This window comes from Ochotona curzoniae, unplaced genomic scaffold (genome assembly GCF_017591425.1).
Source record: "Ochotona curzoniae isolate NIBS_2020 unplaced genomic scaffold, NIBS_Ocur_1.0 contig_291, whole genome shotgun sequence".
Lineage (NCBI taxonomy): Eukaryota > Metazoa > Chordata > Mammalia > Lagomorpha > Ochotonidae > Ochotona > Ochotona curzoniae.
The window spans coordinates 5437611-5449633 of record NW_024465649.1 but is presented as its reverse complement, the minus strand read 5'-3'; the positions used below and the strand labels follow the sequence as shown (position 1 = coordinate 5449633).

Genomic DNA, 12023 nt, shown 5'->3' with positions numbered 1-12023 from the left:
AACTTTTCTGACTAGTATATAGGCAATATTCTAAGAAATTGTAAATTTAGTAGCAGCCTGTGTAAGAGATCAGCTTTCTATAGTAATGTTACTCTGGAGTTATTAGAAATGCGGCAAACAATTGGGTAAGAAGAAGCGTTGGCGTAAACTTGGATTGAACTTTGGTTTGCCACTCGCTGACTTCCTGACTTTGGTCAGGTGGGTCAGTGTTTGCACTTTAGTTTTCTCATTTTGAAATTGCCCTTCTCTACATGATGCACATTAGTGATCTACAGGCTATATAATTCTCAACAGGGATAATTTTTTTCTAACCAGCTGTGTTCCCATTTCATTATCTGTAATATATAGTAATAAGGATAATGCAAGTTCAGAATTTCTGATGAAACATGTTTAAAATATATGCAGGTGGATGAGCTATTTCAAAAACTTCACACCTGGACAAAGGGAGTATAAACATTGTGAATTGATGTATAAGGGCATTTCAAAAGATGAGTGAGAAGTAGAATTTAGATGTTTATTTTGGCACAAAAAATCTTGAGGGATCTTCAAAGTATTTGTGAAAAATGGGTGTGATAAAAATTAGGCATGGATTTCAAGTTACTTTTTTAGCACCAGAATAAAACTTCTCTCTTAATGCTACTTTCCACAGACTTCTTGAAATATTCACATATATTTGATAGATTATGACCTAAAGCTGTTCTGTGTATAAAATTTATGTACATATAAAGGGAGATATATGACAATAATTGCAGGAATAATTACTGATGCACTTACCATTCAGGTGATCGAAAAGAAGATTGCAAATCCTTTCTCAAAACTCATCCAAATGGCCTGGGGCAATAGCATAGTGGAAAAAGTCCCTTGCCTTGCACATGCCGGATCCCATATGGGCACTGTTTCTAATCCCAGAGGCCCTGTTTCCCATTCAGCTCCCTGCTTGTTGCCTGGGAAAGCAGTCAAGGATGGCCCAAAGCCTGGAGACCCTGTAACTGCATGGAGACTCAGAAGAGGCTCCGGGCTCCTGGCTTCGGATCAGCACAGCTCTGGCTATTGCAGCCGCTTGGGGAGTGAATCATCGGACAGAAGATCTTCTTCTCTCTCTCTCCTCCTCTCTATATATCTGCCTTTCCAATAAAAATCAAATAAAAAAAACTCCTCCAAAATCATGACTTTTAAATACTATGTCGATGCTAATGACTTCTAACTTTAAATATGTGGTCTCATTTCTCTTGTGATCTCTACCTCATATTGCTGTTTGAATGTTCAGTAGGCATCTTGGACTGAATATCTCTAAAACTGAATTCCTGATTTCTCTTCTTACTCACTTGTCCCTCTGCAGTCTGTTTCAATTCATGGCAGCTCTCTTTTTCCAGTTTCTCAAGACAAAATTAAAATTTTGTTTCTTTTTTTCTATCTCACATACCCTGTAGAAGCTGTTTCTAGATTCTGATAACAATTTGTTTAAAAATACATCTAGAATCTTACTTCTCAATAACGCAGTACCCATATGTCTTTGTAGAGCATTGCTAATGCTTTCCTATTTTAAGCACAGAAGCTCCAGTGATGCTGTTAAAACTAAATTCCATAGCGTTTTAACCCTCCACTTGACTTCCTTTATCAGTCATGCAGAGAAAACTTTCCTGGTCGCATCAGAAACACTGTAGCTCCTTTCTTGGACTACTCTCTTCTTTCCACGTTCTCTTCTCGCCACATCAGCATTTTTCTGTTCCTCAAACATGCCTCTGAGCTCGTTGGGTTTTGGGATTCTTGCGTTATGCTGCGGGTATCTGTTTTGACCTTTTATTTTCAGAAGCCTTGTGGTGTTTGAGTTCTTATATTAGGTGATTAATACCCTGGCTTTAGGCTATTAGGTGTGAATTGATTCTTTCAACCAAAGGCCTATTTTAGAAATTCTGATTCCTTTTGTCATATTGAAACCTTCTGTCATTTGTGTTCTAGAAGAAAAGTTCTTTTACTCTTTTCTCAGTCTGCCCATTCATTAAAAATATTTAATTCAGGGGCACAGTGTTGTGGTGCTACCACTTGTAATACCACATTCCATATTTGAGCCAATTTGAGTCCCAGCTGCTTGCTTCCAATCCATCCTAGGGCAGCATGGATGTTGGTCCAAGCACTTGGGCCCCTGCTACCCTTGAGGGAGACTCTGATGGAGCGCCTGGCTTCTGGCTTCAGCCTAGCACAACTCCAGCTGTTGTGGCCATTTGGGAAATGTACCATCGTGTGGAAGATTTCTCTCTCTGCCACTCTTTCTTCCCTCCGTTACTCTGCCTCTGAGATGAATAAAAATAAATGTTATTTTAAAGTAATTCAGGATTTCATGTGACTTCTTGGTCAATCATTTTGTAGAACTGAAAGTAGAACTGATAGATTTTTATTAACTGATAATAGTAGAGTATTGATTTCTACAAATAATGTGTTTATTTCTCCTGGATTTAAGGATGGAAGACTCCAGACAGGAGATTATATCTTGAAGATTGGTGGCACAAATGTGCAGGGGATGACGAGTGAGCAGGTTGCACAGGTTCTGAGGAACTGTGGAAACTCGGTCAGGATGCTCGTGGCTAGAAACCCCATTGGCGAAATTTTGGTGACTCCTCCTACCCCTACGGCGCTGCCTGTTGCCCTGCCAGCTGGAGCCAACAGGAGCTCTGGTTCTGTGAGTATTCAAATCATCCTTTCATCTTAAATAAAATACCCGATATAATACACTGCCAGACAAGAAACCCTTTAAATCAAAACACCACATTTAATCAAGTAGTATTTTGTGGCTCCCCAGTGAAGTGAAGGAGAGCGCAGTTTGCCAGTTTGGAGACACCAGGTAGGTTTTTCTGCTTTGTACTTCTCTGGGCTAAGTCACTCAGCCTTCCTACACCGTGGCTGCTCATTTCTCAATTGAAGAAGAGTAATATTGGCTTGGTCTGTTTTATTAGGTGGGTAATAAGATGTCTAAATGATAGGAGGGGAAATGAGAATACTGGTCAATATTTGAGAACTATTCCTTACAGAAACATATGTGCTAAAGAGGATAGATTTTAATAATGCTTATTAAATTATTAAGAAGTAATTATTATTGTAGTGATAGGATAATCATGATTATTAATCCTTTGGGATTGTCTAAGTCATAGAAATCCTGCCAGTAATTCTGCCACAGAAGTGATGTCATCCATTTAATGGATGCAGAAACAAAAGGTGAATAATTGGTTAAAAGCTTGCTAGGGAGTAAGTTGCAGCGCCAGAATTTGAATTTATATCTTTCTGCTATGTTTCTAGCTTTCCCCAGCAATCTCATAGACTCTGAATGAAGATATAAAAAGGCAAAAGCAAATAGTTTTCAAAAGGAAGGAGCAGAAAGAAATATTATATATTACATTTGGTTTGTGGATTTTTCCTTATGCTTGTAATTCCTTCAGATTCAAATGTATCCTGAGATTTAGAAAAGTGGCTGTGTTGATTTTCTCATCTCATGTAGCAGAGTAATACCAGGTTGGTAGCTGTGTTAGTGCACAGTTCGGTGGTGTGGGAGTCTGGTTAGGTCTGGCAAGGCTGGTCACTCTGGATTCCCTGAAGGGCAAAATCAAGGTGTTAATTTTGTTCTCTTCTCTGGAGGTTCTGGTTCTGGTCCACCCACAATTTAAGTTCCTTGCAGCTGTAGGATTGAGGTCCCATTTTCTGTGTTGGCTTTTGGCAAAGCCCTCTTTCAGCTTCATGAGGCTTCGGCACATAACCCTTCATTTTCATTCCACAAATTGAATCCTTTTGCCTCAGATGTTTCTTGCTTTCCTTTTTGCTAGCAGCAGGAGACAATTCTGCTTTTACGGATCATTTGGTTAGATTACACCAACTGGGTGATCTCTGGTGCCGTCCTCAGGTGTTAACACGGGGATAACACTAGTGTCTGAAGATCTTGGGAATCATCTCTAAACTTTACCTACTACATTTGCTAAGAAAATACTTGGCAAATTTTGCACAGATTGGCTATGTAGACACTGTTATGTAACTAAACAAATTATATTTTTCCTTGTAGGATAATTCTCTTTTTGAAACTTATGATGTCGAGCTCGTTAAAAAAGATGGACAGAGTCTTGGAATTAGAATTGTTGGCTATGTTGGTACATCACATTCAGGTAAATGAACCATTTCTGTGAGGTGTTTGGAAATAATTGTTAAGGAAGTTAAGGCTTCTGGACAGTAAAATTAAGTACTTGCAGATTTTAATTTAAACCTTGAACAATGAAATGATGAATCTAACAGCAGTCAGTGATTAGCGCAAAACATTTTTATCTTCATAATTTTGTAGCTGTCTTGATAGTCATTAATAAAGGAATTGAACTGCACAATTCAGCATTATAGCATTTGAATTGCACCTCCTATTATTTCTGAGGGATATATTTTGAATATTGTGACTTAATATATTATGATATAATTGTGTTGGTAATAAAGTAAGCTGATTATTATGTGAATTTTATAATAAAGTGTAAAATGTTAACATATTTATACAGAAAAAAGTAAGATAAAGCAAATATTTCAGCAGAGTTATTTTCTTTTCATATCTAGGAAATAGGAGAATAAATATAAATATGTGACTTGAGTATCTTAATAAAACTCCCTCAGCTCTTACCTTCACAGCTTGATAATAGTTAATGTAATGCTTTTTCTGTCATAAAATAATTATTAGCCCAAGAAAATAGATCTTTTCACAAATCAGGAACATGCTATTAACATGGAAATTCAGCATTATGAAATGTTTCAGTTTTCTGAAAAAGTGGCAAGATTAGCGAGTTAATTTCTTTTCTTAAAAAAAAAATAGTGTTATCTTGCCTATTTACTGCAGGTGGAAAGATTAAGAGTGCAAATATATTCAGAGTCCTGAGTGATATTCATGTCAGCTTAATGAAATGTCTGTTTTCAAATTTTAAATTCTTCCAAGTGCCAGTTCTTTTAGATTCAGAATTTAAATGAGTCCCAAAAGAACTAAATATGAATTGTATAATAACGTCACAGAAAACGTATTTGGTAGTTCTTAGAAGAAATTTGCTGGCCTAGTGTGGTGGCCTAGCTGCTAAGGCCCTTGCCTTGAACATGCCAGGATCCCATATGGGTGCCGGTTTTAATCCTGGCTGCCCCAGTTTCATCTAGCTCCCTGGTTGTGGCCTAGGAAAGCAGTTTAGGACAGCCACGACCCTGGGACTCTGCACTTGTGTGGGTTGAGGCTCCTGGCTTTTGGCTTTGGGTTGGTGCAGCTCTGGCCGTTGTGGTTGGACTTCAGCTGCAAGGCTACCATGCTGAGCCTAGATTTTATTTATTTTTATTTGAATGACAGAGAGAGAGGAAGAGAGACAGAGACAAAGATCTGTCTGCTGATTCACTCCACAAGTGGCCTCAATGACCAGGACTGTGCCAATCCAAAGCCAGGAGTCAGGAGCCTCCTCTGCGTCTCCCATATGGGCACAGAATCCCAAGGTCTTGGGCCATCCTTGACTGCTTTTCCAGGCCACAAGCAGGGAGTTGGATGGGAAGTAGGGCCTCTGGGATACAAACTGGTACCTGTATGGGATCCTGGCATGTGCAAGATGAGGACTTAGGCCGCTAGGCTACCACACCAGGCCTGCCTGCTTTTTTGTGTAGGTTGAATTTTCATAGTGTAGAGAGATGTGTTACCTAGCCCATCCCAATTTTCTTTGAGATATGTATGTTTTTTCCTTTTATGGGGTGCAAATAAGAGCAGTGAACTGAATATAGGCAGGAACCTCTGTTAGGAGACAGTTGTCCTAGCACTAGTGAAAAATAATGAAGACTTATGTCAAATTAACAGTGAGACTAGAGCTAAACCTAGGGAGTCAGCTCAGTGTGGGCTCTCCTGGACTCCAGCTCGGATTGGAGGGCCTTTCGTCAAGGTTCCATTACTGATTGTTTTTCCAAAAGAGTAGTTGTCAGTCAAATCATTCCAAATTCAGGTCACTTGTGATGGTGACAGTTAGTAATAACCCATCAATTTCTTCTGCTTGTGTTCAAAATAGTATTATTTATCAAGCCTTCAGTCATTCTCTTTAGCTAATTAACCTCTTGATATGAATGTTGCAATCAAGGCCTAATTAGAGCTTTTTCCTTTTCCTATGTGCCCGTACCTTCAGGAGAAGCTTCTGGGATCTATGTGAAAAGTATAATACCTGGCAGTGCTGCGTACCACAATGGCCACATTCAAGTGAATGACAAGATAATTGCCGTACGTAACTCCCCTTTGCGTTAGAGCTGAATCACGCTTAAGAAATGTTGATCTTTACTGTTATGCATTTGAAAGGGATGGGGGCTTATTAGAGACTTTAATTTGATTTTAGAAAATGAAGTTTGTGTGTAACTCACAATGAAATACTATTTGATTTGGACCTTTATGGCCCCAACTTTTGTGTTTTGTTTTTTTTTTCTTTTAGAGATTTATTTGTTTTTATTTGAAAGGCACAGTTATAGAGAAAGAAAGACAGGAAGAGCTAGAGAATTTTTCAACTCTTGGTTCAGTCCCTAAGGGGCTGCAATGGCAGGGCCTGGGCCTGGGTAAGCCAGAAGCAAGGAGCTTCTTCCAGGTCTTCCATGTGGTGCAATTGCCCAAAGACCTGGGTCACCTTTCACTGCTTTGCCAGGCGAATTAGCAGGGAGCTTGATTGGAAGTGAAACAGGTGGGACCAAATACAGGTACCCATACAGGATGCTGATACACAGGTGGGGCTTAGCTTGTTACACTATGGTGCCTTCCTGCCATTTTTTTGATTATTAACAAAGAAAGGATTCACAGTTAGTAGAAGAAAATTATATTTACACATTTATAGTCACTCAAATATATCTATTTTATATACATACATAAATATATTCAAAATATGTTCCAACATGCTCCTGGAAAACACTTCAAGAAATTAACAAACCATTCACCACCTCTTTCCATTTCTATGTGAATTAATTTTCCTCCTAACTTTTGAGTATACCTCAAATATTTTATATGTTTTAGAATGCAGTACCTTTTACTAATGAGATTGGTGTTGTGTATTTAGTATAAATTAAATTTTTATATGCTCTCATTTAGATGTAGATGGATTCAATAGCTGTCTAGTGTCTGCAAATCCATAAGGTTTTTTTTCCCCCCTCTTGAGGGGGTGCAGTGTTCCTGGAGGTACTGCAATACCAGGTGAATGCGTGGAGTGGGCAGAGCAAACTCCTGTTAGTCCAACTCCTAATTCCAAAAATGCATTTCATATAGAGTTCTTGGAGAGAGGATGTATCAGATATCAAACTGACAAGAGCAGATACTACCACTTCATTTGGCCAAAAGGCCGAGAAGCGATGCTCATAGGGTTCGTAACATAGAGGCAGATGTTGGGCGGTGCCTTGAGTCTTTGTCCTTCTTGTCCATCTCAGGAAGCACCCTTCATGACTCTTGCCTTTTACACTAATGGACCTAAGATAAGAAATGTCTTTCAGTGATTTATAGTGTCTGGAGGCCAGAAATAGTTGTGTATGCTTTAGAGAAAATACTTAGGAGGAAAGCTAGAGTAGTGGTTTGGCTAGTGTGAAGATTGAAAGAGGACTCGTGTTGTCCTGTTGTGCTTCAGGAATGTATCGGGCTAAACTTAGATGAAGAGTTACTTTCTTGTACTTAACTTCATAGCAGCCTCAGGTGATCAGTGGTTTTTTTTTTTTTTTTAGAAAATGTTGCACAGTGATAGGATAGATGAAATATTGGATGACCACTTCAACTTTGATAATGACTTCTATTAATACATCTTGAGAGCTACAAATAGCAGCTGGCCATCTTTTAGAGCATTTAAATTTAAATTTGAATTGTATCAGAGAGTAAAACCCTTTCTCAGGCTGTTAGTTAAAAGGTGGTGGGGAAGTGCAAGTTTGAACTTGCTTTCTAGTTTGTAACATAGTCAATCAAAAAGCAACTTTTTGACTACATTTTGTATCCTTGCTAAAAATGTAAGATAGCTTGTTTGTGATATGAAGTCAGTTGTCTCATTGTATCCAGTCATACCAGAATTATAAATAAAAGCCGAGCCCAGCACGGTGGCGCAAGTGGTTAAGGTCCTCGCCTTGCACGCCCAGGATCCCATATGGGCGCCGGTTCTATCCCGGCAGCCCCACTTCCCTTCCAGCTTCCTGCCTGTGGCCCGGGAAAGCAGTCGAGGACAGCCCAAAACTTTGGGACCCTGCACCCGCGTGGGAGACCCGGAAGAGGCTCCTGGCTTCCGATCAGCATAGTATCGGCCATTGCGCTCACTTGGAGAGTGAATCATGGGATGGAAGATCTTCCTCTCTGTCTCTCCTCTCTGTATATCCGCCTTTCCAATAAAAAAATAATAAAAATAAATCTTAAAAAAAATAAAGCCTCGGTTTAACGGTTTAACTTGTGTCTTCATGTTTTAGGTTAATGGTGTAAATATTCAGGGTTTTGCCAACCAGGATGTTGTTGAAGTATTACGACATGCTGGGCAGGTGGTACACTTAACATTAGCTCGAAGAAAGACTTCCTCATCTACTTACCCACTTGAACTACCTTCAGACAGAGGTAATTAATTCTACCATCCTTTTGCCTTTCATGGAGAAACATTTCTTTTGCTTTTAATAATGTGAGAGTACAAAAAAAAAAAAAACAAAACCAGAGTCCAAATGTTAGGACATGAACCCTGACATGCATTAAGCTTTAGGAGTTTCTCTAAATGGAAATGAAATCATGTTTCGAAAAAGCTTTCAATTTCATTTATTGCTTATCTTTGAGTAATAGTGCTTTGATGCGTTTTGCTCCAAGGGTTTTAATTTTTTTCTAATGCTTTGTTATATTTGCAAACTTTGGGTTCATATCTCTTTTAGCAATGTATTTTACTGAAATCTCTTAATTTTGAAGTACAGTGAGAAAATAAAACTTGAGTTTCTGTGAAAAATATTTTTGCTTATAGAATAATATCAACTTATTGAAATAAATCTTCATGATAGAACAAATATATACTTGTGTGAATATCAGTGTTTTATTGGTCAGCACATATAAATTGATCATCAGAGTTGACGATCATGGGAACACTTGTTTTGTACCACGGTTTAGTACAAAACTACGGAGTAAGGCATGCTTCTATTAGCATGTCCTGAGAATAAATAAAGCTGTTTACCCCTCTGTAAGTATTGCCCTTAAGGTACAATGAACCTTGTGGCCTTTGGCCTCAGCTGCTGTTGATTTGGATTTCATTTGGAACTTTTTATATCTTATATGATAGTGGAAATTTTGCAGCTGAAAGACAGATGCCTTGTCAACTGTATTGCATGTCTGAAATTTAAAATTGCTTAAATAGTGCAAATTGTGCATGTGCCATATTGACCTTAAAAGGTTTACATAAATGTTTATATAAATATAATGGTTCCTAATAGCTCTGATAGAACCCTTGGCTTTGGTCTACTATCGCAAATGAATGTAGGCATGTTCAGTGTTTCTGAAGCAGTTATTTACTGGGCATGCTACATTTTTAATTTGTATTGGTTTTGCCTTTAAATTGGCACCATTGTTTCCATGGTTTGTCCTGTAGTTCCCTACACCCTTTGCAAAGCACTCTTTTAAAAGCAGTCTGTTATAGCTTTTAGCATGCTGTGTTTTATGTGTATGGCTGAAATGGAGGGAGTGGTTATATCATTGCTTCTTGCCCCATGTCACACATATTTTTGTGCCTCGTGCACTATTAACATTTAGAATTTGGTTTCATAGAAACAAACTGCGCAGCTTCTAGCTCTTGCAATATACCGGCTTTACCATCCTGAATGTTACTGTCTTTCCTCCTTTAAACCCCGACTATTTGTATACTTCTGTGCCAGTGTGTATGCTCTTGTGGCTTTACTGATGTGCGACTGTTTTCCCAAGATAAGCTAGAAGCTTGTGGTTGATACTTTTATTAGTATTTTTGTTGTGGTTAAACAATAACTAACAAGAAATGTACTCTTGCAACTAGTTTTTAAGTAGATGAAACAGTCCTGATGACTCCTTGTTGTACAGCAGATCTCTAGAACTCTTTGATTCTGCATAATTGAAACTCTGAGCTCATCCAGTAGTTCTCCGTTTCCTCCTCCAGCCTCTGGTATCTGCAGTCATACTTGGCTTCTGTGAGTTTGGCTAATTCGAGTCCTCATCTGAGAGGAAACCTATGCTCTTTCTCCTGAGACTGGCTCATTTCACTTTGCACAAGACACGTGACAGGCTTCACTTCTTGTTTTTTTTTAAAGGTTGAATAACATTCCATTGTGTGTGACCCAGTGTCTTTATCTGCTCATTCATTAGGTTGTTTCCACCTCTTGGTTGTTGTGAATAATTCTGCAGTAAATGCTGGGATATCTTAGTCTAGCTCTGGGTTGTACCTTTACACCTAAGGATTGCTGATCTAAAAGTTCTTAACTATTGGTTTGATGTCTCCTAAGATAAAAGAAATTTCTGACAAGTTGTATTTTTCAACTTTTTATTGTAAAGTAGTTTTCATTAGAAATGAAAGGTGATTTAATGAAAAAATATACCATTAGGATCTAATAGGTAACATTTTACAATTTTGGACTTATCCATTTATCTTTTCTCTTGGGATCATTTCACAGTGAGTAGTGCACGTCGTGACGTTTTTACCTCTACGTACTTCAGTTTATTTATTATAGAAAGCATATTCAGTTATAAACATGATACTATTATCACACTTAAGAAGATTTAGAGAGATTCCCTGGTATCAATATAGCTTCTGTTGTCATTCCTCTACAGACAGAAATCCTAAACTAAAATGGAATAATGCTTAATTTTTTGAAGCATTTGTTTAGGCTGTAAGATAACCTGAAATGTTTGTAATGTGGATGTGGAACAGAAGAGCAGGAATGAAACTTTTCACTGAAATATAGTTCTCAACTACCATTCATTCAAGCTGACATTTTTTTTTATTCTTTTTTAAGGAAATGTTGTAGAATCACCAAAATCACCAACTGTCTTTCTAACTGGAGCAGTGGAAACAGAAACTAATTTGGATGATGAAGATGAGGAAGTTGAAGAAAGAATAAATAATTTAAAAAATGACAACCTGCAAGCTTCGGAAAAACCAGGTAGGCATAAAATATTCATTTTGGAGCAATTTAGCCTTCTTGTTTGTTAGTCGTTCTCTGTGTTTATAATTAATATGATAGGAGAAATCTTAAAGCCATTTTGGAAATGTAAATACAGTGTTTTTAATATAAACATATTTTAAAAACACTTATTTTTATTTGGAAGGCAGATTTACAGGAGAAAAGAGATTTTTCCATTTACTGAGTTTATTCCTAAATAGTTGCAACAGCCTTGACTGGTCTGCTCCAAGCCAGAAGCTTGGTTTCCTCCAGTCTCTCCCATGGGTTCAGATCCCCAAGCACATGGGCCATCTTTTGCTGCTTTCCTAGGCTTGTTAACGAGGAGCTGCACTGGAACTGGAGCAACCCTTATAGGTTGCTGGCACCGATGGTGAAGGTTACTGTGTCATGGCTCTGGCCTCAATGTGAACATCTTAACAGTTGTAGCAGTTGTGGACCAAACACATTCTTGTTTAGTCTTTGTTTAAATTATGTTAATTTTGAATGTATATTTATTAGTATGTGATAACTACTTTTAATTTTCAAAGCATTTTAATTCTGTTTTAGCTTATGTTTATTGTTAATATACATATATCCATTATTTATAGTTCTATTAGCTTTTCATCAATAATAAATACATTTTTATATGTTTGGATCCAATTGCTAGGCTGCTATATAATTGTTCTTTAATTATCTTTTTGCTTGATTTGCAACTTTGTCCTTTCACCTGTACTTTGATGCTCAATTCATATAGCAGAGTCTAGACTATAAGCAAGCTGAATCTGAAACAGGAGAGGCAGGCTAGCTGAGTGAATATTTTGAGATACTTAACACTTTATATCATCCAGAAAACTTTGGGTTTTGTGCTTTGCTTGTCTTTGGAAAGAAAAGTCTGAAGGAAG

General features: G+C 37.9%; 1 protein-coding gene and 1 non-coding gene across 2 annotated transcripts in view; one reads left to right on the top strand and one right to left on the bottom strand.

Moving 5' to 3' along the window:
• PATJ (PATJ crumbs cell polarity complex component) overlaps positions 1–12023 on the top strand; it is a 338320-nt gene that overhangs the window by 39514 nt on the left and 286783 nt on the right. Inside the window, exons 8-12 of the mRNA XM_040978446.1 lie at positions 2459–2677; positions 4046–4145; positions 6153–6244; positions 8437–8578; positions 10975–11121. Coding sequence (XP_040834380.1) covers positions 2459–2677; positions 4046–4145; positions 6153–6244; positions 8437–8578; positions 10975–11121 — 700 coding nt within the window. The remainder of the gene's footprint in view (positions 1–2458; positions 2678–4045; positions 4146–6152; positions 6245–8436; positions 8579–10974; positions 11122–12023) is intronic.
• On the bottom strand, positions 7159–7352 carry LOC121155383. Its single transcript, XR_005883646.1, has one exon. It is a non-coding gene; the product is annotated as a U2 spliceosomal RNA (small nuclear RNA).